This window comes from Lycorma delicatula, chromosome 1 (assembly GCF_047948215.1).
Source record: "Lycorma delicatula isolate Av1 chromosome 1, ASM4794821v1, whole genome shotgun sequence".
In the NCBI taxonomy this organism is placed as follows: Eukaryota; Metazoa; Arthropoda; class Insecta; order Hemiptera; family Fulgoridae; genus Lycorma; species Lycorma delicatula.
This window is the reverse complement of record NC_134455.1, coordinates 325,138,338-325,164,132: the sequence shown is the minus strand read 5'-3', so window position 1 is coordinate 325,164,132 and position 25,795 is coordinate 325,138,338. Positions and strand designations below refer to the sequence as shown.

Genomic DNA, 25,795 nt, shown 5'->3' with positions numbered 1-25,795 from the left:
ATAACTCTGGAACCAATGAAAATAAGTACCACTTATGATATATCGTTGAAAAGCCCTCAATAAGGGCTTATTACTGCAGTTAAGAAAAAGTCCAAAATCCAAATATTTTGGAATTTGTGCTTTTTGGACACTTTTGGTTCAGTCGATTGCAATCAAAAGGACAGGTGTACAACTAGATGTTACAACAGTCCTAAATCCAAAATTTCAACATCCTACGGCTAGTTATTCTTGAGTTATGTGAGATGCATACATATGTATGTACATACATACATACATACATATATACATACATACATACATACATACATATATACATATATACATACATACATATATACGTACTTACATACATACATACAAACATACATACATATGTACAGACATCATGCTGAAACTAGACAAAATGGATGTTTCTGTTGAAATCTGAAAACCAACATTTTTCGCAATCACAATACTTCCTTTACTTCATACAAGGAAGTAAAAAGGTATTACATTCTGTGATGGATCATAGAAACGAACACTTGTTACTTTGATAATAACGGAGTTCATTCCGATTTGAGAACACATCCCACAGAGTGTTATTCCCAAATTTAAAATTTTTCAGCTTTTCTTTAAAGTACTTTTTAAAACTTTGTTTGCAAATGAGCCCAGTGTCTAAATATTTATAATATTCAATTATTTTATCAACTTGCCTTTATTAAACCACCTCATTTTCCATCATTTTTCCAGCCTTCCAAAAAAAAACAGTTATTGTAGTTTTAGCCAAAGTTACCTTTAAATTCCATATTTCTTAATATTTCTCAAGCTTATTCATCATCATCATCATATGGAGTTGCTTTTGATTCTCTAACAATAATATACATATTGTCTACATACAGCAGACATCTTACAGTATGTATACCTCCACCCAGCCAATCCGATAAATCATTGGTAAGATTTAAAGGCTGGGATGATAAAACATCCTTATTTAAAATTAAAACCTAATTTTTTTTTCAAAGCTAGCTTTTATAACATGCTTCAGTCAAAAACTTAATGAGTAGTGTCATACCCATTTAAATAAATATTTATACTTGTAATTACAAGTGTCATTTGGAAAGTTCTTGACCTGACAAAGGAAACACAAGATTTTTCAGAAATTTATTTTTTATTTTCACCATATTCACCTTCCAATTCAATATATTTGAATCAACGACTTTCCTATTTTTTTAATACCTTCAGTATAATTTAATTTGCCCAACTCTGCAAAATAAGTGGTTCTTTCAGCTTTGATAACAGTTTTGTCTTCATCATTTGAAGTAAATTTTCATCCAGCAAGCCATTTCATTAGGTTTGGGAAAAGGAAGTAATCACAGAGCCAAATCCAGTGAATATGGCCCATCTGGGAAGCACTTTGAAGTGTAGGTCAAGGAGTTTTGTAATAACCTGAAATACTTGTACAGGCACATCATCATTCTATTTTTAGCTATACGTAGATTTTAGCCTGAACAGCACCCTTCAGTTGGTTTTTTAAAGAAGTGTAATAGTCCCTGCTGATGTTCCTGCCTTTTTCCTAGTGGTCTATGTGCACCACACCATGAGAATCCAAAAAACCGGTAATCATGACTGTTCCTGCAGATGGAATTGTTTGCACTTTCACCTACTCCCATCTACTGTTTGGACTGCTGTTTGGTCTGTGGTGTGTAACAGTGAATCCATGTTTAATCTACTGTTATGAAACATCAAAGAAACTCAGCGAAATGTCATTTAAATAAGCCTACTCACCTTTGAGAAGTGTTTAGTCAAATGCATTTTTGGTTGACTTTAACATACGAGTACTCATCGAGTATATGCTAAACACAGATTTCTCTGTTAATTTCATTCAGTTGATTTTCAAGATGTTCTACCCAAGTATTACTGTCTATTTCATCTTTGAACAAAAGACATATTCTTAAAATGGTTAATAAAACTGTAAAAATGTTTGGAATTTCTAGTAGTTTCAATTTCCCTCAACTAAATCCTTGAAAAGAACTGTTCTATTCTCACATGGTATTTTACTACCCATAACTCTTATCATTATAAATTTCTTTATCCACCTGTACATTCTTTTCCTAAAAATATTTGGAACTTAAACACTTATGTTAAAGCTTTGTATAATCCTTACCAAAACATTTCCATTTAGTATGACTTCTATGATTATGTTACATAATTTTATCTAAATAATTGCACTCTTGAATAAGTTCAAGAAATTTTAATACAAATTTGTGGTTGGGATATATACAACATAATTTGTTGTATAATTTAGTCTTAAATTTCTTTTCACCTATAAGGGTCCCCATGTTAATTTGGTCAGGTTCCCACTCCCTGAAATGTTCATTAAATTTAATTCATAATTCTATTGACATATGATCTGAATAGAATTCTTTTATTACTCTTAATTTCAAAATGGTACATTTTGATGGTGCAAAACTTCATTGCTCCAGAACTTACAGAAGATGCATAAAGCAAATAGAACTGCCCACATGGCTAGAGTTCCAATGGAAGTGTTAAGGAGAATGTTTCCAGATCGTTTAATTTCTATACATGGTGACCTGGCCACCCCATTCACTGATCTCTTGGTATGTGTCTTCTTCCTTTGGGGTTAATTAAAATCCAAAGTGTTACTGGAAAACCGTGTTCTGGATTATGTCAAAAGCCGAGGTTTCGAAGATGACCTCTGGTAAAGCCCATAAGGACTTGGAACGAAGGGGGTGGCGGAGGGTCTTCCCCTACAGGGTCAGAATGCCTGAACTAAAGGAAGCAATTTAATGTGAGGTGGCTGCCATATTGGAATGCATAATGCAAAATCTAATGAGAAGTCTGGCGACCAACTCTTTCAGGACCAAAGTGGACAACATTTGTAAATGTTTAAATAATTGTAAATAAAAAAATTAGTTTTTTCAACTATAATGGCATACATGTTACTTTGAGTCTAGCATATGATATGTCTGTACTTTATACATCTTATATGCAGACTGAAAACCATTACTAATTTTTATTTATATAAATAAAAGAATGTAGTGGTTGTCTTCTTGTTTATCCTCTATAGTAATCATCACACTTTTAACTACCATACTCCTGGGATGTCTAGAATCTTCTTTAAAAAAGACCCTGGTGATTCTTACAGCCATATTACCCTGCCCAACTAAATTTTGCTCTTCTTAGATTAATTATATGGTAGCAATTTCAGTGAAGTACTAGCAATTTCAGTGAAGTACTTGGTTCCACTTTTTCCTAAATTAAACTCTCCATGGGGATTCCATCATTGCTGGAGTATTAGCCTCTACTTGACCTCTTTCATCCAACAAATGAATATATAATGAAAGAAACGTTTTATTTAATTTACAAATATTTTACAGTTTCTTATCAGAGTGTAGAAAAGTTTGTATACTAATAATTTAGATCACTCAGATAAAGTGTAACTGTAAAGTGAAATGATCATTCATATAAATTTGAGATTTACAGCTAAAACTGAGACATTCCACATTTAATTCATCTATATTTAATATTGTTTTTGTTAAAATCATTTTTTTTATTTCTTAAAATCTATAAGCAAACATGCCTGATTACCACTCATATTACCCCTACTTTGATAACACAGTTTACTTTGGAAAAGAATTCTGTTTGTCTATATCAATTTTGTAACTGAAATTAATTATTTTTTTATGTATTTTAATAAGAAAAATTACAATATTCAATTAAATTTTACTGCAGTTCAGTAAATATATTTTATTTAAACTGCAGTTCTCATTTTTAATTCTTGAATTTTTAATTGTATTTTTAGCATTTATTTTCAATTGATTCAATAATTTATTAAGGTTGTTAACCTTTTTAACATCAACAACTGCAGCTGCAAATAAAGTAATCTAATAATCCAAGTTAATTACATGTTATTCCCTTAGTTGAGTAATAGCTTAGCTCATACAGTAACTACTATTTTATATCATGACACTTTTTTACGTTCAGGTCAGGGAAGTGGAAGGAATTATAAAAAGAAGAAATCAGAGTGATTCCACCATTGGTAAAGTTGTGGGGGAAAGCAGATTAAAAGAATTAGAGAAAGAATTGCAGGCACGGCAAGTTGCACTGAGTTCTCTTCAGAATCAACTTGAAGATATGCAGGTACACCTGTCTTTAGTTATATTTATGGAATATTGTTACTTACCTTATAATCAAAAAAAAAAAAATTAGTGGTTTGGTACACAGTACATTTTGGCACATTTTGATATAAATAAGATTTTTTTAAAATTTTTTCAAAATTTCAATTTCCTTATTTATCTGTTTGACCATACTTAGAAGTATTTAAAAAGTAAGTAGACTCAAAAAAATTTAAGTTGATATATTTTTATAAAATCTTCTTACAAATAACAATAAATCTAAATTTTATTTTACTGGTAGACAGATTATCACTGCTTGGTTTTTCAGTTCGTTTAGACATCATAGTGAATTAAGACAAGAATGGTGGTCATTTAGTGATTTTATGTGATTCAATCTACAACCTGGTTTTTTTTTGTTAAATTTAATTTTTTTGTTTTATGCATATTGTAGAGTATATATTAACAAGAGTTGAGATGGATTAAATATAAAAAGATTATTTCTGTGGTTGTTAGCAACTTTCAAAAGAAAGGTGTGGTTTAAGAAACACACACATTCATGAAGTAATGTGCTAGAAATTCTTATTTACTTCTTAAATTTGACTACATACGAGGGTAAATCCAAAAATAAGGTTTCCATCAATTTTACAAATGGACAACATTGTTTATACTCACAGAAATTTACATCGTTGGAAAGAAGAAACCTTGCTCTATTTTTCTACATAATCGCCATCTTTTTCTACGCATTTTTGTAGATGGTGCTCCAATTTCTGTATTACAATGTCATAGAACTCTGCCGCCAACCCGTTGAGGAAGCGTTTCACCTCTTCTTTAACTTCATTGTCGCTCTGGAAGGGTTCGCCACTCAAGTGTTCCTTTAACTTGGGGAACAAGTAATAATCACAAGACACGAGGTCCAGACTGTAAGGTGGGTGGAGCATGATAGTCAACCCAAAGTGTATCAAAAGTTCCTGGGATTGACGGGAGACGTGAGGTCGGGCATTGTCGTGAAGCAGCGTTACACCGGCTGTCAGTCGTTTTCGCCGGCAGTTCTGGATAGCTTGCCTGAGTTTTCTTAGTGTTGCACAATAACTGTCTGAGTTGATTGTTGTCCCAGGTTCCATGAAATCGATCAGTAGTATCCCCTTACGATCCCAAAAAACACTGGCCATGACTGTGTCTGGTGACCCTGAGTGACACCACTGTTTGGATTTTTGTTTTGTTTTGGGAGTGAAATGAAACACCCACGTTTCGTCTCCTGTAACAATGGAGTCCAACAATCCTTCCTTATCTTCTTTACACTTTGGAAGAATTTGGTGAGCACAGTCAAGGTGTTTCTCCTTGTGTTCTGATGTCAATAGCTGCAGTTACCATTGAGCACAACACTTGTGATACCCCAATTTTTCAGTCAAAGCTCTTTCCACTGTACCGTAAGAACTCCCAGGAATCTGAACAACAAGTTCACGGACGGTGATCCTCCTGTTTTGAAGCACTTCGCGTTGGATCATCTTGATAATCGCCTCTGAAACTGACGGTCTTCCACTCCGTTATTCATCGTGGACTTCCTTCTGACCGCACTAAACTCCCTGCACCATTTTTGGACGTGTTGAATGGACATACACTTGTTGCCATACACCTCTGTCAACTGACGATGAATATCCACGGGTGGAGTCCCTTTGGCGTGCAAAAAGCTAATTACAGAACAAATCTCGCACTTGGCAAGATCAACAAGTGGAACCTCCATCTCAGATGGCTGCTGAGCCAAGACTGAGCGGTGCAATGAAGTGCGGCTGGGCGGAATTGAGAGTGGAGGAACAACCGCGCACAGTGGTGTTGCCGGATTTTGCCTCGCACCTTCCCGTGTGGCTGAAGCTCTTTGGGAACCTTATTTCTGGATCGATCCTTGTATCTGGTGAAACCACAAAGTGACAGTAGAACTGCTACCATATTTCAAGATTAATTTAATTAGGAAGAAGTGTAGCAGCAACGGGTCACGATAAGTTAATGTCTAAATAGATTTTTTTCTTACAGCCATACATGTGAGAATAATGTACATTCAATTTTTATTTTCTTTCCAGGTAAAGTATAATGATCACATTATAGAACTGGAACAGAGATTAAAGTCAAGTCAAGAAGAGAATCATACATTGAAACAACGAATTAATGAATTAAGACTAAAGGATGGAGATATTGGTCAGGCTAATAAACGAATTCTTCCAAGTGGTAATTCATCAAGACCTGGTGTAAACACTTCAGGAGCAGGTCCTTCTGGTGGAAGTGGTTCTAATAAAGAGGATGCTCATCTGTTAGCTACAATACGTGGTATGAAATTAGAATTGTCTAAAAAGGATAAAGATATAATAAAACTCAATAAAGAATTAGAAGATGCTAGAAAAACCAATCGTCGACTTCAGAGAGAAAGGGAAAAACAGTTAAAAACTGCTGCTCCACAAAAACCTTCTTCTTTACCAGGTACTTTATATTTTATTTTAGGATTTTTTCAAAAATAATACACATATTATTTTATTTTTCTTTAAAAAAAAAACATATAAATCATATTATTACTTCAAATTTTAAATTACATCATGTTTATGTGCCCCAATTTTTGAAAAAAAAGTTATAGAAAAATTCAGCTCAGGTTTCAGGTCAACCAATTCTGAGATGTGTGGTTAATTGAATCCCAACCACCAAAGAACACCGGTATCCACGATCTAGTATTCAAATCCGTATAAAAGTAACTCCCTTTACTAGGATTTGAACCTTAGAACTCTTGTCTTCAAAATTAACTTTCATGTTTTACTATGACAATTTCATTATGTCCCTTAGTAGAGTCAAAACATTTTTTGTATACTGCCATTTCAGCATGTTTACTTTGTTTTATACTCCACAAAGATATGACTTCCCAATTTTTCATCTTGGTATTGTGTTTTATGGGTCACACTTACATTTGCTGTGCAAGCTAAATATTACTGTTAGAAGATAACAACCCAAAGTCTGAGTTCTACATATTGTTTTCTGTGGAATAAGAATAAGGAGGAACCATATAGTAAGAAACATTAATTGACAATCACTGGAAGCTTTCAGAGCTTCTGAAGAGGGACTAGGATGAAACCTACATAGCGCCTCATGGCCTCTTCAGTAAGAATGTTGTATCCTATTGGTAACCTTATGGCAGTCAATCTGTAAACAATAATAAAATTATTGTGGTCTTATTATTATTATTATTATTATTAAAATCCTTATATGCCCTTGTGTTTTATTGTTGTCAAGCTAATGAATCAATTGTAGTGATATCATCTTGTTCCACATGAATTTCATCTTTTTATTACAGTGATTATGATAATTTTAGTTTTTGTTATTGTACTGAAATTGTAAATAAGACTGAAAAAGTACAATTAAGGATCATGGATTTCCATTGATTATGTTTTGTAGTTAGTTGTATTTTGACATTTTTAACTATAAATTGATGTTTTGTAATCTAGTAGAAAATGTTTAAGACTGGTATGTCTCTGACCTTTGATACTTTTACTTTTTTTGTCAAAATGGTATGATAAGCATAGCAAATTGACTAATAGTAATCTTAATCTTTAATATATTGAAATCTGTACTTTTTCTTTGATTATGTATCATAAGTTTTACACAAATAAAATCTAACTTTTAATTATTTATTGGTAAAATTTGAAGTACATGATGAGAAAATCATTCTCGTAGGCAATATATCTTCTAGAAGCGACTGTCTCAAATGCTAATAGAAATTATTAATTGTGTTTATTTTAGGTTGGAGCATTTTTCAAAGAATTATGAAAATTGATACCTTGTTATTATATATTCTGTTAGTAATGTATTAAAAAGATTGCCTTTGTTAAAAATAATAGGAAGTTGTGTGGTTCTGGGTGAAAATTGGTGTAAATAATCTCAAAGTAAAGTAATCAATGTGCAAATAATTAACCAATGTTGGTTTGACCACTGGAATAATGTTTAGTTGAAGCAGTAAAATTTATAAAATTGATTGGTTTATTCTGTTTCAGCAAATATGATTAAAGTGGATAATAAAACTGCTTCAATAGGTGATTCAGCTGATATTCCTTATGAAAGACCTTATAATCAAGCTGTGTATGAAGGTACGTTAAAAAAAACAATATTTTAAGTAATATTACAAATCAAATGTTTTCAAAAGAAGATATTATTAGAAAATATGTGTGAACAAATCATTCATAATGAAATTATCTGTTAAATTTATGTCATGGTTTTATTAGTATTTTAATTACTGCTAGACTACTCCATATGTCCTTTCTTTAGTGATAAAGTTAGTACATAATCTACAGACTATTTAGAAGTTCTGTTTTTTTTTTTTAAGTAAAACATAAGTTTTCAATACAGCATAAAAGAATGGTAGGGTTTAAGATATGAATTAAATAAAAATGAAAATACTTATTTATATGTTGTTTGTTTATCAAATTCTCTATCTAAGATAGTTTTGTTATATATTATATAAATTTTAATATTTGTGCCCTTACATGATGTGATGAATCTTCTATTAAGGTTGTAATTGGTCCCTTAATTCTTTCTTTTAAGTAATTTAGGTCATCTAATTTTGTTTGTAAACTATATTTTTAATAAAATAAAACAAACAAAAAAAATATCCAATGTATTATGTCTAGATATTTTGTAGGCCAAGGTATAATGTTTCTTGCCCTATCCATCTGCCTGAAAATTTTTCATTTACAGCCTGGCTAACAAATGGATTAAAGTGTGGAGATGTATCATCTTTTTGGGAGTAAATTTTATGTATATTTTTTAAGTTCATACAGTTCAGGAAAGCAATTAGAGTAACATATCAAGGTAAACATTTCCATTTGAATATTTACAGAAAAGAAAAAAAGAACTGATTACATAATTTTTCATTAAATCATATCAAACATTAACTTTAGGTATGCCACATGCTTTTGAAAAAATTACGTGTTTGCTTTCAAATCCTTATATTAATGAGGTGTCTATTATCACATCCATTGAAAGTAGTTTCATTTGAAAAAATTATATAATTTAAAAATTATTAGTTTTCAGTAATTTTGACTAATATTTCAACAGCAAATTAAGAACTTTTCTGTATCAGATAGTTCTATTTCTTTCAATTGCTGAATTTTTATGCATACTAGTGCAAACTTTAAATTTTAACTTTAACAACTTTTTAGATCTTTATAATAGGTCATTTTTGGAATTTCTAACTTGAGGCTGTGATGAGTGATGGATTTATTAGTACCATTGATTGCAGGTACCATTGATTGCAGGTTATCTAATTCCTTCAGTAGTTTCTTCTGGCACTGGTGGCCTTCTAAGTGAATTTTATTTGAAAACAGATTCTTTTAGTTTAAAATGATGGAAGTAGCATTCTTTATTGTTTGTGTGATGGCTCCTCATATTATGTGTCATGCACATTAAAATGATTGATTTTAGGTTAACGTGCTTCAAAACATCCTGTACTATTTCTTCACATATCAGCAACAATACAGAGACTGACAGTGGTTAAAATAGCTGCTTCACAAACTGCTCTCATGGAAGCTTTAGTGATACCAATATTATTTTCCAAAATGTCAAAAATGCCTTGATCTGAGCTATTGAAACCCACCATTCCTTTATGATGACACTATATTACAATATGGTGTTCAATGTATCTTAACTCTGGGATTTTTTACTTTGAGTGTACCTTAAGTGTACATTATATTTAGTACACTAAGGTTTATAATATGTTAATTTAATATTAGGATATACAAGAAATAATAGAAGCTTACTGTATTATTATTATTATTATTATTATTATTATTATTATTATTATTATTATTATTATTATGAAAATTACATTCAGGACTTGGATAAATATTTGAGAAAGTTCATTAATGCTTTAATACCACCATAGAACATGCTTTTCCAGTTCTTTCTGACTTATGTCAACATGTTGTGAGATATGAATACATCAATCAGCATGATCAATTATGTACTCATTTTTTACCATTTACTAAGCAGAAATGCTTTTTTTTTTGTTTTATTAACCTGCACAGTTAGAACTTTTGTTTTCTCATATTAAATGCTTTCTTATTTTATTGTTTGTAAACCTTTTTTCATTATATTATTTTAATACAATTATGCTTTCTTATAAAATATTTTTTTAAATGTTTTTTTTTTAGTGTAAAATTGTTTTGTGTAAGATTTTGAAACTAATTTTTTAACAAATTGAATGGTTTAATATCAGAAAACTTACACTCTGTTCTGAAAGTTGTTTTATTATAAATTTATTTCAAATTCCATAAATAATCCTTAAGAAATACAGTATATGTTTAATTATATAAAAATGTCAATAATATTTAAAAAAAATGTTCTATATGATATCACATGAATAACACTTAACTTAGATAAGGCAGTGAGAAATTATTAAAAAGTAAATTTCTCATACAAAAAACATAGTGGCAAAGGTGATTATTCTTATCAGTTTATGTTTGTTTTATAATCATCATAAACAAAGCATTTAAACTAACTTTTACAGGTTTTAAATATTAAATATAATTTTTTTTATATTGGCTAAATATGTAGATTGATTTTGATGTACTCCTATTGAAATTACATCCTATTTTTCATGAGGTGGGTTTAAGTTTAATTAATAAATGTTGACGTTTATATTAAAAAAAAAAAAAAAATGATTGAATGTAAAGGTTTTTGTAACTTGTAATTTTTTTTCTTTGTAAATAAAGTGTAATAATCAAATATTAAAGATTAGAATCTGCCAGAATCTCCAATCAGTAATAAAAAAAAAGTTATTCTATAATAAAAATGAAACAATATCTATTATTTTTGGATTTACTATTCAGTTACACAACCTATTGGTATAAGTATAAACAGTTGGGTTCATGTTTACTGCATTTTTTCTACTGTGGGTTATTATAGTTGTAATTGAATAATTTTTAACATATTTAATTAATTTATAATTGGGTATTAAAATTATAATATTGTACAACTTATATTACAGCAAAGAGAAAACATTTCTTCTTTCTTTTCATTTATTTTTCTTTCTCAAACAGGAAAAAGATTTAGAAGCCTTAATAATACAAGGGTAGGATTGATGACAGTAGAGGTGAGGTTGATGAGTATAAACCTATTTTAAACAAGAATTCATTAAATTAACTTTTTATTAAGCAAAGTGATTGTGTAATAAAGTTCAACTAAGGTCCATCCTTAAAATTAATCTTAATGTAGCACATCAAAAACCAAAGCAATGAATCAGATCAGCACATTTTGGTATCCATGTCAACAGATGAACATATTAACACCATATCCACATTTAGATTGAAGATTTACCATTACACATAATGTTACTTCATTATAGGCTGAAAGTTGATCATATTCTGTTTTGGTTTTAATGTCAATGAAACCTTATTTCAATTTAGAAATAATTTGTTTGTCAAAATGTAATCAGAGTTTAAGGTAAGGACTGTAAGTAAGGATAAGATGGTAAGTAAGGACTGTAAGAAATAATACATTTTTGTGACTTTGGGTTTGTCATTGGTGTTACTGAAAATATTTGTTTTGTAAAGTAATTTGTAAGTGATGTTTTATGATTTTACTTTTTTAGAGGAGCAAGAAGAAGCAATAGCCTTATTGAAAATGGAGAATAAAAGTCTTAGTGAAGAAATACAACGTCTTGGACAAGATATTGTTACATTACATGGCAAACGAATTCAAGATGTGAGTAATAATAACAAATGTTACTTGATGTTATAAAATGTTTTAACATGTTAAATACATATTGTGATTAAAAATGTATAAGTCAATCTTCTTTTGACTCATTTAATTGTTAAACATTGTTTTCCTCTAAGAAAAAAGTATACTAACAAAATTATTCAACAATTTTCACAACCTTAGCTGTTTTCAAAGTAACTGAAATTACTTAGTTTTGCATCTATCTACTCAATTGTTAATGTTAAATTGTTGGGTCAATGGAAAACTATTGTTGTGTTTTGTAAGACTTACATTTAAATTATATATCTCAAAAAAAGTTTTAGAAAATCTGGTTTTTAATCTATGTAGACAGTGGTATATTGAAAATAGTATGATTCATTTTCACTTACGTCAATTTATAATTGTGATACAATTATTAACTGAATCAAAAAGCACCTCTCAGGTACAGACAACTTGTCAATCTTTACTCCCTTGAAATGTGGTTTCTTTATAAGATACTTGCTATAACAGAAAAACAAGATACAAATTTCTTCAACTTACAAAAATGAAACTATGTTGTATTGTGTTGATTAATTTTTATTTAGTTTTGGTGATTTCTTTTACATTTTTAATTTGTGTATTTGCATGTTATTAAAGCTACTTTTTGTTAAGTGAACTATTGAACTTAAAATATTTGGGTGGTGATTTTTTTTTAACATTCTCTGTTTTATATTTTATTGTACTATAAGCAAGGGGTAACTGAAATGTAATGCACAGTCATAAATGAAAGAAATAGTTTAAACGAAACAAATGTGACATAGAAGTATGTTATATTTGCTTCAAAAACTTAATATTTATTTTGCATGTAGTCTCCACTTACAGCTGCACATGTCTTCCAACGATGAAAATTTCTCATTCCATCAATGAAGAATGTTGGCGTTCCTATCTAGATTCAAGACTTCACTGCATCCTTCAATTCATCATCTATGGTGAAATGAATACAATTAATGTCCCTCTGTAGTTGTAGAAAAAAGTGAAAATCACAGGGTGCCAAGTCTGGTGAGATAGAGAGTGTGGAATAGATTCTAATTTTAATTTTACAAGAGCTTCGGTAGTTTATGCAGTTTGTGTGATGGCTGAGCATTATCATGCTACAGAATTATCAGTTCTGTGGATTGTCAAAACAATTCCTAAGATATTTTAATATCTTTGTGTTGCACAGAATTTCAGAATTTACAGATATTATGGTAGCCCTGTTGTGCAATAATATGTCTTACTTGTTCTTTCGATATACCTATCTGAGGGGTAATACATGATTGTGTGATGGAGTAGTCATTTTGAATCAATTCATCCACCTCATTTTGGTGCTTCTCATCAGTCGCAGAAACTGGTTCGATCACTGTGAGGTTCATCCTCGGTATTTACTTTACCAGCTTCTGGTGTACAAACTTTTATTGCCTACCTACCCGCAATATTTCAGTTAGCAGTTTCATTACCAAAAATGGTTTTTAGATGATAGTGAATCTCATTACTGTTCACTCTTTACAGTGTTAAAAATTCAATCCTTGCATATTGTTTTAGAGATGGTGATATAGCAGGCATACTTGACTCCGTAACAATGGCAACTGACAGAAAATGAGAGAGCATGGTCAACAAATTTTGGGATGTGAATAGTTGGGAAATGAAACTACAAGATCACAGTATCTGTTGCTTTGTGCAGCATTTTAATCTTCGGTTACATTACAGTATTCATTACATCTCAACTGTGTATTTGGTATTCATACCCTGATGTGCCAAGTAATTAAATTATTCCCTTGTTGTACTATAAATTATGCTTCATTGTGTATAGTTTAATATTCTGCCCTTAATTTTTTATGAAGTATATAAATTAAAGATTTATACATTACAATTACATTATTAATTCATTTTTAGTATTCAAAAATAACACAATATAGGCTAATGTTTATCATTACCTAGAACTGTACTGTATTATGATGTTTCCGAACTATGGACACCTTCAAACTGTAGATGATTTGTAGGCCCCAATGCTGTTTGCAGAATGTTGTATGTTCAGAGGTTTTACTGTACTTATGAATAGCAAGCTTTGCAATAATAATTATTCATTTTAATATTTTATGACACATCACTAGAATTATCAAAATATATTTATAAATTACTTTGCTCTGCAATATTAATTAATTGTATCTATATCATTATTGTATAATTTAAATACTTTTACTTTCCTATTATTAAATATTTTTCACAGACTATATAAATTATTACTTCTTTAATATTATTTTAATTAAGTTATTTTTTATGTACATTGTTTATTAATTAGTACAATGAACAAAAAAATCTTTTAACCTCTTATAGATCATTGATATTTGGTTGTACAACTTGACCATATCCCTATTGTAGGAGATATGCCTATAAAATGTGAATACTGATACAACATCTCTAACCCTTAATCTTTTCAGTGTAGTCCCTATTCATTCTTATACTTTGAAGCAGACTTATTTTCTACTTTGAAGATGTGGAGTAGGTCAGTCTCTTGTCATCTGTTTTAACACATCTGTAATTTTCTTCTTTACTATATCAGTTGACTTGAAAGTTCCTTTATTTAGAGATTTCCTTTAGGGAAAAGAAAAAAATTTACATGTGCCAAATCTTGAAAATATGGAGGATGTTCTAGTGTAGTAATGTGTTTTGTTGGCCAAAAATTGTTCTAAGTACGTCAGTAGGTTCATTGTCCTGATGAAGAATGAAACAATTTTTCATAGTTCTGGTAATGTTTTTCTAACTCTCTCTCAACTTCAGCAAACTTCCTTATAATAATGCTGGTTCACTGTGTATCAGCATTTTTATATGAATTTTATATAAATGGGTTTCTTCTGAAACACATTCTTCTAAAATTACCCCTATCTCTGAATTTGAACTTGCTTTGCCAAGCTTTTTTTATTCTTAGTGAAGACTGTTTTCAAATGCATATTTTTTGTTTCATGTCAGAATCACTCTAGAGGTTCTTGGTTTCATCACAAATTATTTGAAAAAATTTAGAGTATGCATCAATTTTCTGCAGCATGTTGGCATAAAATTTCCCTGCAGCATTCTTTTTGCTCTGGTGTTAGAATTCTTGAGATACTTTTGGTACATATTTTTTTCATGTTGAGATATTTACACAAAATATTTTTCATATATTGTCTTTATCAGTGTTCATGGCTTCATCTATCATTAAGACACATGAGTTGAAGGTCTTCTTAAATAATTTGGCTAATAATAATTAACTGTATTTTCTTCAATTCTTGAAGTAGAAGGTTATCATCATCTTCCACATTTGGATGTTTTTTCTATCTGTTGTGTCATTCAAACACACATGTACAAAACAATGCAGTCTTCCCCATAAGCTTCACAAAATATCATTCTGTTGGTATTTTATTAAATTTTACTAAAAATTTCAGTCTGACACAATGCTCAACTTTTAAACACAGCATTATTCTAACATGTAACTGAGAATTCAATTGCACTAAATGATGACTCAAGTCGACTGGATGATAGAATTTGTTGACATTCGTCATGTTTGTGTTCAGACATGTCCAAAGTTTTGGCCAAAAAGCTCACAATCATCTTAAACACATAATCACAGTCTTGTTATTTTATAAGCAATCTTGTGTACTATGTATAGATTTTATATTTTCAAAAACTGTTCTGTATTATAGAGTGGATTTTTAATTAGCTAGTTTTTCATTTCAAAATGGTTGTTTTGTTACTATTGACAGAGAGAGACAAATGTTCATTATATTATTACACAGTGGAATTAACTTTTTAAATTGTAATTTAATTCTAAGCCACTGTATCCTTTATTTCTTTGTATAATAAGGGAAGTTCAATTGGATATAAGACAATTTTAGGTAGATTTTTAAACTTTATATAAGTTTTATATAGTGTAATCAAATTTGGGCCATGATTTAGTTGACATACTTTCTGCAAGCATTTTAGAAGTAGCATAATATAAATTGTCCTTAAAAGACTGTGTGATATAGTCTGACTCTTAAAATCCCACAGTGTAATAAAATTCTAAAAATGTCAATAGATAAAAATTGGGAAATTTTTTAGGATTAGTTTTTTAGAAATATATATTTATTTTAGTGAATAAATGTATGGAAGAAATATATAGCGGGAATATGTATAGAAATATACATTTTAATTGATGAATAAACAAGCAAGCAAGAAATATACAATACCTTTTTAATTTTTAAAATACTTACATGTAGGTAAGTTTTTTTATATTTTAAAACACGGCAAGGATTCATTTAAGTCTTCTTCGATCATCCTTATAACTTTGGATGTTACCACTTGAGAGATTAATTTATTTTTTGAAACTGGCTTGAAATGGTTGTAGTACTGAGTCCCACACATCTGACAGAGAGCCAATTTCAAAAATTTTCTGTTTCCTTCATAACCAGCAGGACGACGTCCATTTATCAATACATTAGCCAGAATATCAGTAGTACCAATTTAATTACATGAAAAAGCTCTGGCTGCCAGGTGTTTAGTCATTTCATTGGTAATAAAAGAACCCTAGCTTTCACAAATTGCTTCTGAAAAGGATACTGGCAAAAGTTTCAATAACTTAATACTCAAAGGATATTTTTGATGAAGATTTTTCATTGCCAGTTTGAACAAATACTTGAAATCAAGAACATTTTAACTAACTCTTGCTGAATTTAATTTCTCACTCATCCAGAGCAACACTTGTGTATATTTAAAAAAAGTTTCCTTTTATCAATAGATGACAGAAATGATTACGAGCAAATACTGATCATGTCATAAAAAGTTTCAAAGAATCAAACTTTTCATGTAATTTTTTGTTAGCTACATTATCTCTTGGAGATATCAGAAAGTCCAGGTTGAACAAAAAATCTACTATCTTAATAACTTTGACATACTGATTGTTGGTTTCATTTATATTCAGGTAAGTCTTTCATTGTTCTTTGGGTGGCACTAAAAACTTTAAAAATCATTTACATTTACAGTTTCATTCACTACTTTGTTACAACTCTACCAGAACGTCATCTTAAAAGTTTGCTGCTCACTGAAACATCAGGCAAAGGCACGCATCCTTAAAGATGCTACTAACCATGATAAATTCACAAGATAGTCTTCTGTACTTGAAGAAGCATTCAGGCAATTTGTTAACAGTTTGACACAAACTTGTAGAGGAAATATCATTTGCATATCTAATCATAATATCTGACTGTACTTTGATATTTTCCAACTACTGAACATATTGCAAAGTTAAATGGTAACTAGATTGAACTTCTTTTGATAAAGAAGTTAAAATGGAATAAGTTTTTCAGCTTGTAAAAGAATAATAAAAATATTTATTTTTGAAAGTCTTAAGTTTTATTTTTTGCCTGTCCCTCAGGGCAAAAAATTTTGGATACTTTTCTATTACACAAAGAAGACTTCTGTGATCTTGAGAAAAGTTTTAAATACAGATTCAGAATAGCTTATAGATTTAATGGTTTTAAATGCTTTTGGTTTATAAAAATAATCTTCAAACTCTTTTGATGACTGCAAATGTAATTCATACTTTTTTCCTGTAGAGAACTCTTTCATATTTTCATCAATGAGGGTGTCCCTTCTGAATTAGATCAGGTTCAGAAGAATGTTTCTCAGCTAATTCAATTCTGTGCATCAAGTCCCAGGAAACTGATATATTTTCTAGAACAAGTTTATCTTTCATGTTTTTTTCCACACCTAGTAGAATACATTGTCCATCAAATACTACACCAACTAATTTAGTTCTTAAAAATTATGAATCAAAACCAAATTTTTTAAATATATTTAAAATACTTTCTGTCAAACCTTTTCCATTATAATCTGGAACAAAGTTGTGATCAAGATAAATACAGTTGTACAAGCATTCTGATGAGAATAAAAAATTGGGACTTTCATAACAACAATATGCCTAGATCTGTGATTGTTATTTTGTCAGCAAAAATACAAACAGGAAGATCATCATTATTTTTTATGTAGGTTACAATTTTCTTCCTCAAAACAGAATGGACTAATGGTAGAAACAACCTTTAAAATTCTTTTGAGTGATTTGAGAATCCTACAGAACTTCTACTTCTATATAGATAGTAATTATAGATTTGTATGACTTGTACGATGTGTTTAATTTGTAAGTTAGATATGCAGGACTTATACAATTAAATGCATTCTTTCTCCCTTCTCTGCATAATAACTCAACACTAACCTTTTTTCCCAGATTTTTTCATACCTTCTTTAGGACTACCAGAAATAAGATGGCATTTTAGGTCATATTTTAAACATCAAAAGAATTTGGCATTTCAGATTCACTAAAACAATCACCTTCATTATGGTCATACTGCAAAATCATTTCACATGTTGAATACAAAATCCCAGAGTCTTACCTGACAAAGTAGTGTACCCGTTTCAGGATACTTTCAATAGAATGTGCAGATGTAATATGATCAAGCTATTCTTCTGGTATTACTTGAACAAGATATTCAGGTGGTCTGGTGATCGACGTAGATACTCTGCTACTACCTTGAACACTATTCATGACTTTTGTTATCTTCAGTTTATCAGTAGACTATAAAGCATTAGTTAGGGCTGAAAGTGAAAAAAAAAAATGCTGGCAAGGCATTTTATAGTAAAATTTGAAAGAAAATAATATGTATGTCTAGGTATTTGGCAGTCAGACTCTTCTCACCAGAAAAAGTGAGAAAATTGCTCAAATAATGCTTAGATTTTACTGTATTATATCATACTAGAAATTATGTAGACTCAAGTTTGAGAGGTTGAGTCTCATAAATGGCTGCACAGGTTTTATTAGAATAGGTGTCAAATAAAAAGAAACATGAAAATCAGTTTTTTCTGCTACTTTAAATTTTTTTTTTCTAAATTATGTCTGAAAAGATTCAAATCTGTTTGCAGTTTTGAGATATTACTAAGGGTTGAGTAATTGTTTTGTGAAAACTGCTGTATTATTGAAATACAAGATATTAAACTATATAAAAAATTATAATTACCAATTGAATAAGCTCATGATTTTTATTTTAATGTCACATGTGAATATATATGTATGTATATGCAGGAAATAAAAAAATACAATCAGTTGGAGAGAAACTAACAGTGTTTATTTATGCTCAAAAAATATGAGGGAAAGCCATTGGCATAAAACCCCCTTAGTAGAACAACAAATTATTAAGTATATAGGTTATAATTGATTGATATAGATTATACAACAGGGTGACATGCAAAACCTTGTGTGCGTATAATTGGTTTAATATGACAGTGTTACTTCATGTTAGGGATGGTAGTTAGGCGCCGATATATGAGCTCAAAAAAGCTGTTAGTGCACATAAATATATGTATGTATATTTATATTGGCCATGCTAATATTTTTGTTTTAGATGAATCAAGTGCTGTTTGGATCAAATTCAAGTTTTTATATACTTTACACATGAATTTCATAATGTTAAAAAAAGTATTATATGAGTTTATATAATTTAAAAGTAGTTTCAATCTATAATTGGAGCAATTTTACTCACTGTTTATTTTTTCAAAAGTTTCTGTACTTGGCCAGAATTTACAAATCACATGATGTAGATGGCATATATCCACCGCCTGTCTCAGCTGAAATACTAGGTCTAGCTTCATCGTTGACAGCAATTGTTTCATTATTGTCATTTGTTTTCTTCTTCTTTGCTGCAGACCTGTCAGTAGCAAAAATTCTGTTACATTTCTACTAGTTGCAGACTTATATTTAATTGTAACATCAACTGAATGCTGCCTCAGATAATGAGTTTTGAGATTTTTAAGGATAATTTCCCTGAGCAAATTGTGCAAACAATATGCTCTCCATTTTACATAAACATTCAAGGTCAACAATTTTTAATTACTATCACAGAATTGCCACTCTTTTTACTTCTTAAAATTTCATGATTTTTTTATAGAAAATGCAATATTGAGTTAATGTGTCATGTACATAATAGGTTGCAAAATCATCATAACTCCCAACATTGACTTGAACAAAAAAAGCAATTAACCTTATTTAAAAAACATACACCTCAAAACCTATAGAAATTAATTAAATTTAAAAAGAGTAAGACCAACACTGAAGCTGACTATATACTTGCATAATTTTCAAGGGTTTCTTCCATAAATTCAGTTAATATATGTATCTCCATAATGTGATTGCTCTGTCAGGAACTTTATTTGCTATAGTAATTTCTTTGATATCTTGATGCAAGGGTCAATCAGAAAGTAAAAATAGTTTTTGTTTTTTTAACAAATTGTATTTATTTTAATTTTAATTTATGCACCATAATCTTCATCTTTTAAGCTACTTTTATCTATAATCATCTCCTAAGTTCAAGTATTTGTCAAATCATGACACTAGTTTTTATTCACAATCATTGAAGAAGTCTGCTTCCAGTTGATTAAGCCACTCATGAACATCTATTTTGAGATCATCTTCATTTTCATAGTGGTTCTGACCAAGAAACTTTAATTTTTGTAAACAAATGTAAATCGCTTGGAGCAAGATCTGGACTGTACAGAGATGATCAGAAATATTCTATCCAAAACCTTTGAGAAGTTCATAAGATTTTTTGTGGATGTGCATTGTCATGAAGCAAACACATTCCACGAGTCAAAAACTATGCCGGTGATTTTGAATTGGATGATAGTTTCATCAAAATTACCAAGAAAGTTTTAACATTAATTGCCTTTCTGTGAGGTATAAATACACACAGCAATCCCAAAAAATTGTGGCCATCACTTTGCATTTTGAAAATGTTTGTTGAAATTTTTTTGGCTTTGAAGGTGATTAAGAATGATGCAACTGAAGTGATTGATGTTTACTCTCTGTTGAAATCCACGTTTCATCGGCACAAATTCTATGATAATGTAGGTGAGCAGTCACAATTTTATGTAACAGAGGTTGTGACGTACAAGAAATTTATCACTAAGTTCATCTAATGTGAAATGCTGGTACTGTTTAAGAAGTTGTCAATCTGCTCTTTCAGCTGTTCAGTAATGAGAGTAAGGCATCCTGGGTGTTGCTTGACATGAACAGGTGTTCCCTGCCGTAAATAAATGACATGGTTTCTTTCATTCATTATACTGTCACCATATACTGCATTAATTTGATGATAAATTTCTACAGGATGAACATCTTGCATATTCAAAAAACATATCACTGATCGTCCCTCACAGTTGTGGGATTTAAAATTTTTTTATTCATTATATACACAAGAAAATCAATCCTTGTCACAGTACAACTACAAAATTTCATACAGCACTAACAGAATGACAACTAAGGCCAGCTGATCATGTTATGAGTGAAATTGTTCACATGCAATATGCTAACGATTCTTACTTTTTGGTCACCTGTAGTATAGTCATTACAGCTATGAACAACCCATCCATTTTACTAATTTATATTTCATCTAAATATAAGATATAATTGAATATATGTTATATACATATATATATATATATATATATATATACACATATATACACATATATATAAAATGGCCTTGATTTTTAAGTAGTGTTATTGAAAAATGAAATTAAACAATGTGTTTAGAACTAGTAAAGTAGTATGGCATATTCCTCTATAACCATCTCTTATTCCACCGTAATAACTAAGCATCTTAATTACAATGAAGTGCAGAGCTAAATTGAATACTTTAAAGAAATGAAAATATATAAATTCATTTTTTTGTTGCCCTTATTATTTAAAAACGTTTCCTAAAATTTGAAAAATAGCTGTCAATAAAAAACTTTTTTTAAACCATACTAAAGATTTGTCAGTGTACTATTTTTTTAAAAGATTTTTATTCTTTATTTAAAATGCAAAAAAGAAGATAAATAAATTGAATAAGATAAAATTATAATTATAATAAAAAATAACAATGATGTAAAAATTTAAGATATAATAAGATTACAGAGGAAGATGTAATTATAGTAAATATATAATAAAAGATAGAATTAAATAAAATAAAATAGGTACATATTGAATCATCAACTGTGTTATTTTATTTAAATTGATATTTTATTAAATTTAAGTTTAGAATTGTAATTTTAAAAGAAAATTAATTTTGGCAGGTTTGTTTCAGTACTCTTTACTTGTGTTCTGTTTTCACTTTTAATAATAACTCACTTGGTTTTTGGAATTAGATCTTAAATTGTAATCATAAACTGCTTGTAATTTTTTTAAATAACTGTTTCAACGTACAAGTAGAAACAGAAAACATGACATGCAAAGAGAATTAAAGGAGAGACGCCTTAATAAAACTTGATTTTTAAAACTACAATATTCTTTGTGACTTCTTTGTAATTTTTAAATCTTTTTAATCCAATTTTGAAAATTTATTATGATGATAGATCTTCTGATCTATTGCTAATTTTTGGAAACACTGTGCTAGTCGAGTTAATTGAATTGTCATTTGTAAGTTTTATGTGGGCAGCATTCGGGGAGCCTTAATATTTTGGTAGAAATCAATGGTTTCAAAGGAAATATTTGAAAAATGCTTGAAGAGAAAAGTAATAAATAGGTTAGGTTATTAACATTATTTTGGTAACTTTTACTCAATAAAGAGTATTATTTTAATTTTCCTAATGGAATATATTTCGATTATAACAGGTATTTCTTTTTTTTTTAGTTGAGGACACTTCAGGCAGAACATGAACAAGAAATTCAGCGTCTTCTTAATGACTACTCTAACAGACATTCACAAAGCACTGTAGCAGAATTGCAAGGTCAAATTTACACTCATCAGATGGTCATCACACATTTAAAGGAACAGTTGAAGCAGTCAGTATTCTATTGAAAACTTAAATTTTTATATATACATTTGTATGCTTTCAAATTAATATTAATTTTTACTTTTTAATTTGTGTGTGTGTGTGTGTGTGTGTGTGTGTGTGTGTGTGTGCGCTTTTCATTTGAATTTTTGTATTCTCTTCACACAGGCTGTGCTAGCTGTACCATGCTAGACGTTTAAAGAAAAAAGATATATTACAGGAACTGTTAGGTAAATATGAAGCTTATATCGAAGTGTGTGTGTGTGTGTGTACCATTAAAAAATAAATTAACTTCCTACACTTTCTCTTATCCTTCTCTTCCATTACTTTACACTTTTTTACATCATTATTTTTACATCTTTTGTTTGTAACCGAAATATTTGTTATGTTAGTACAGTTGTGATTTGTTTTTCTGGTGTGTCTAAATTGGAATTTAAAAATCAAAGTTGGGCAGATTCTCTGCTCTATATAAAATATTTTGGAAGTGATTTTAATCAAATTGGCCACAACTACTTTCTGCACTCTCCTTTGAACCTAATCTACATGCTAAGGGTGAAAGCCATTCTAAGATTAAATAATGAAAGCAAGTACTGAAGCCCTGATCTTCTGTAATAATATGTAAATATAAAACAGGGATTCTTCTCTTTCCTCTAGTTTTTACATTTGTGAGTTATCTGCATTAAATACATTTAAGGAATATTACCTTTACAAACAGATAAAAATTGAGTTTAGCATTTTATTTTGGGTTACTGTGCTTAGGGTTTCTAGAACTTTCCATAGCAGTATTTCTGTGCAAATGAAATACATTAATTACCACAGTTCCTCTGTACTTGTAAAAAAACTCCCTTTCAACACGCTGGAAGGCGTGGAAGGCGTAGATTTTACCGGTGCTAAGTAGGGGATATTGGTTAGCTGGCATTTCTCCCGCCATCACCCCATTCGGTCGCCCTAGAGCATAGACCAAATGTACCGTGCCATAAAACGGCTACTGAGCCTCAAACAGATTTGCGACCTCGTTATCCTAATTGCTCCTAATGAGCTCCTATCTTGCGTGAGCGGTTAAGCTGGGCGCCGTACAGCACCCGCCTATGTGTCCCTACCGCTCACTTGTCACATTAAAACTAAATCGGGGAGGCGCACCCCTTGTTACAATTAAAAACAAAAACAGTTACAATAATAAAAAAGATAGTAATTTAAACCGCCACGCCTTGGTCGCTGTTTGCCAGCTAGTGTCTGTCCACCATTTAAGCGCTTGGAGCTTATTGGCTGATGGCAGCCATTATTTCCAGGAAGGTTTTCCACCGACACGCCACAGGAATCAATAATCCCCATTAAATTAAATTTAAACTACCGATGACGGTTGAACATCGCAACCTCATCGAGGAACTCCCACACGGTCCGACAATGCGGCTCACGCCACATTGAGTCGCCGTTTATGAGCGGCCAGTTTTCCCCCTGACCTCTAAGTTCCAGGGTGGCCCGGTCTCTGGCCCCCCCCAAGAGCAGGGCAGTCGAACATTAGGTGTTCGTTCGACTGGACCTCCCCACAGACGCACAACTCATCAGCCGCTAGGCGAAACCTGAACAGATATTGCATCAAATTCACGTGGTTGGTGAGCACTTGGGCACCCGCCGCCCTTAAAAATGAACTTGAGGCATACCATCCCCCCAGATTCTGTATAAATCTATACAGAGATCTTCCCTTAGACTTGGTGTGCCATTCATGCTGCCATGCCTCCATCGCGAGGCCCCAAAGCCTCTTCCGCAGGCGGGAAATGGGCAACTGTTCGAAATTTAGACCCGGTGCATTGTGATAACCGTTCCGTTCCGGTTCTAGCCCGGCCCGAAACCGCATCCCAAATACCTCGGTTTCCCGACCTCTTCGCAACTTCCACATGGCTGCTCGAACTTTCACCACTAAATCGATTGGGAGAGCCTTTCCCAATACGGTAGTAGCCTCATAGGAGGATGTTTTAAAAACACCAGTGCATACAATTAAGGCTCTGCGCTGGGCACTCCTTAAATTTAGAAGCAGTGCTCTATTTCTATCCAACCTATGCGCCCAAACTGGCGCCGCGTATGCGATCATACTCTCGAAGACACCTCGGTACACTAAGTTCATTTGGCGACCAGACAGCCCGTAGTCTTTCCGAGCAATCCTTCTAAGTTTGTACATCACAGAGACAGCGTCCGCCGCAACTTGTTTGATGTGGTTGCTAAAAAGCAACTTATCATCAAACAAAACACCTAGGTACTTATGAACCCTTACTCGGCTGATTACACAGCCTTTATACTTAATGTGGGGGTTTCGACTGCATGATAATTTGTCTGCGCCCTTTAGAAGCATAAACTTCGTCTTGGGCACAGAAATCTTTAAATTTTGTATGTCCATCCAGCCTTCGGCGGTTGACAAGGCCGCCTGCGCTCTACTTTCCAGCTGTGGTCGTGAATTTGCACGAACTAAAAGGAGACAGTCATCGGCGAAAGCCTGGGCCGTGACTCCTTCTGGGAATGTCAACCCCAGAAATCCATCGAACACCAGGTTCCACAGCAGGGGACCGAGAACGGAACCCTGCGGGCTTCCCCTGGTGACGGATTTTTCCACAACTAGGTGCGCATCTTTAAACAGGGCCGTACGGTTAGACAAATAGTCTCGTACCACGGCCTGTATGGCTTCGGGAACATCGCGGCGTTCCAAAGCATAGAGGACAGAACTCCAACACAAGGAAGGAAATGCTGCCTCTATATCAATAAAAATAGCCAAAAGATATTTGCAGTCGGCGCTTTCCACCTCGGTAAGAGCATTTAAGATGCAATCCTCGGTGCCAACCCCTTTCATGAAGCCATATTGGCCTCGATTTAGAATACAGCTCATATCGATGCCTTCTTCGAGCCGTTCCACAACCAGCCTTTCCAGCAACTTGCCGAGGACCGGCAAGAGGCTGATGGGTCGATAACTGCCGACCTCACCAGGATCCTTTCCAGGTTTCAGGATTACCCTTACCAAAGCCACCTTCCAGCAAGCCGGAAAGCAACCTCAGCATCCCGTGAACAGTCTGCCCAGTGGCTCTCTTATGACAGGCAATAAATGATGGAAAATATCCGGGTCAAGTTGGTCAATCCCCGATGCC

The 25,795-nt window shown here is 31.5% G+C and overlaps 1 protein-coding gene across 1 annotated transcript in view; it reads left to right on the top strand.

Annotated features, from left to right (window-relative positions):
- Positions 1-25,795, top strand: part of LOC142334215 (uncharacterized) — a 163,695-nt gene that overhangs the window by 118,206 nt on the left and 19,694 nt on the right. Inside the window, exons 12-16 of the mRNA XM_075382061.1 lie at positions 3,982-4,137; positions 6,188-6,581; positions 8,138-8,230; positions 11,731-11,843; positions 22,523-22,674. Coding sequence (XP_075238176.1) covers positions 3,982-4,137; positions 6,188-6,581; positions 8,138-8,230; positions 11,731-11,843; positions 22,523-22,674 — 908 coding nt within the window. The remainder of the gene's footprint in view (positions 1-3,981; positions 4,138-6,187; positions 6,582-8,137; positions 8,231-11,730; positions 11,844-22,522; positions 22,675-25,795) is intronic.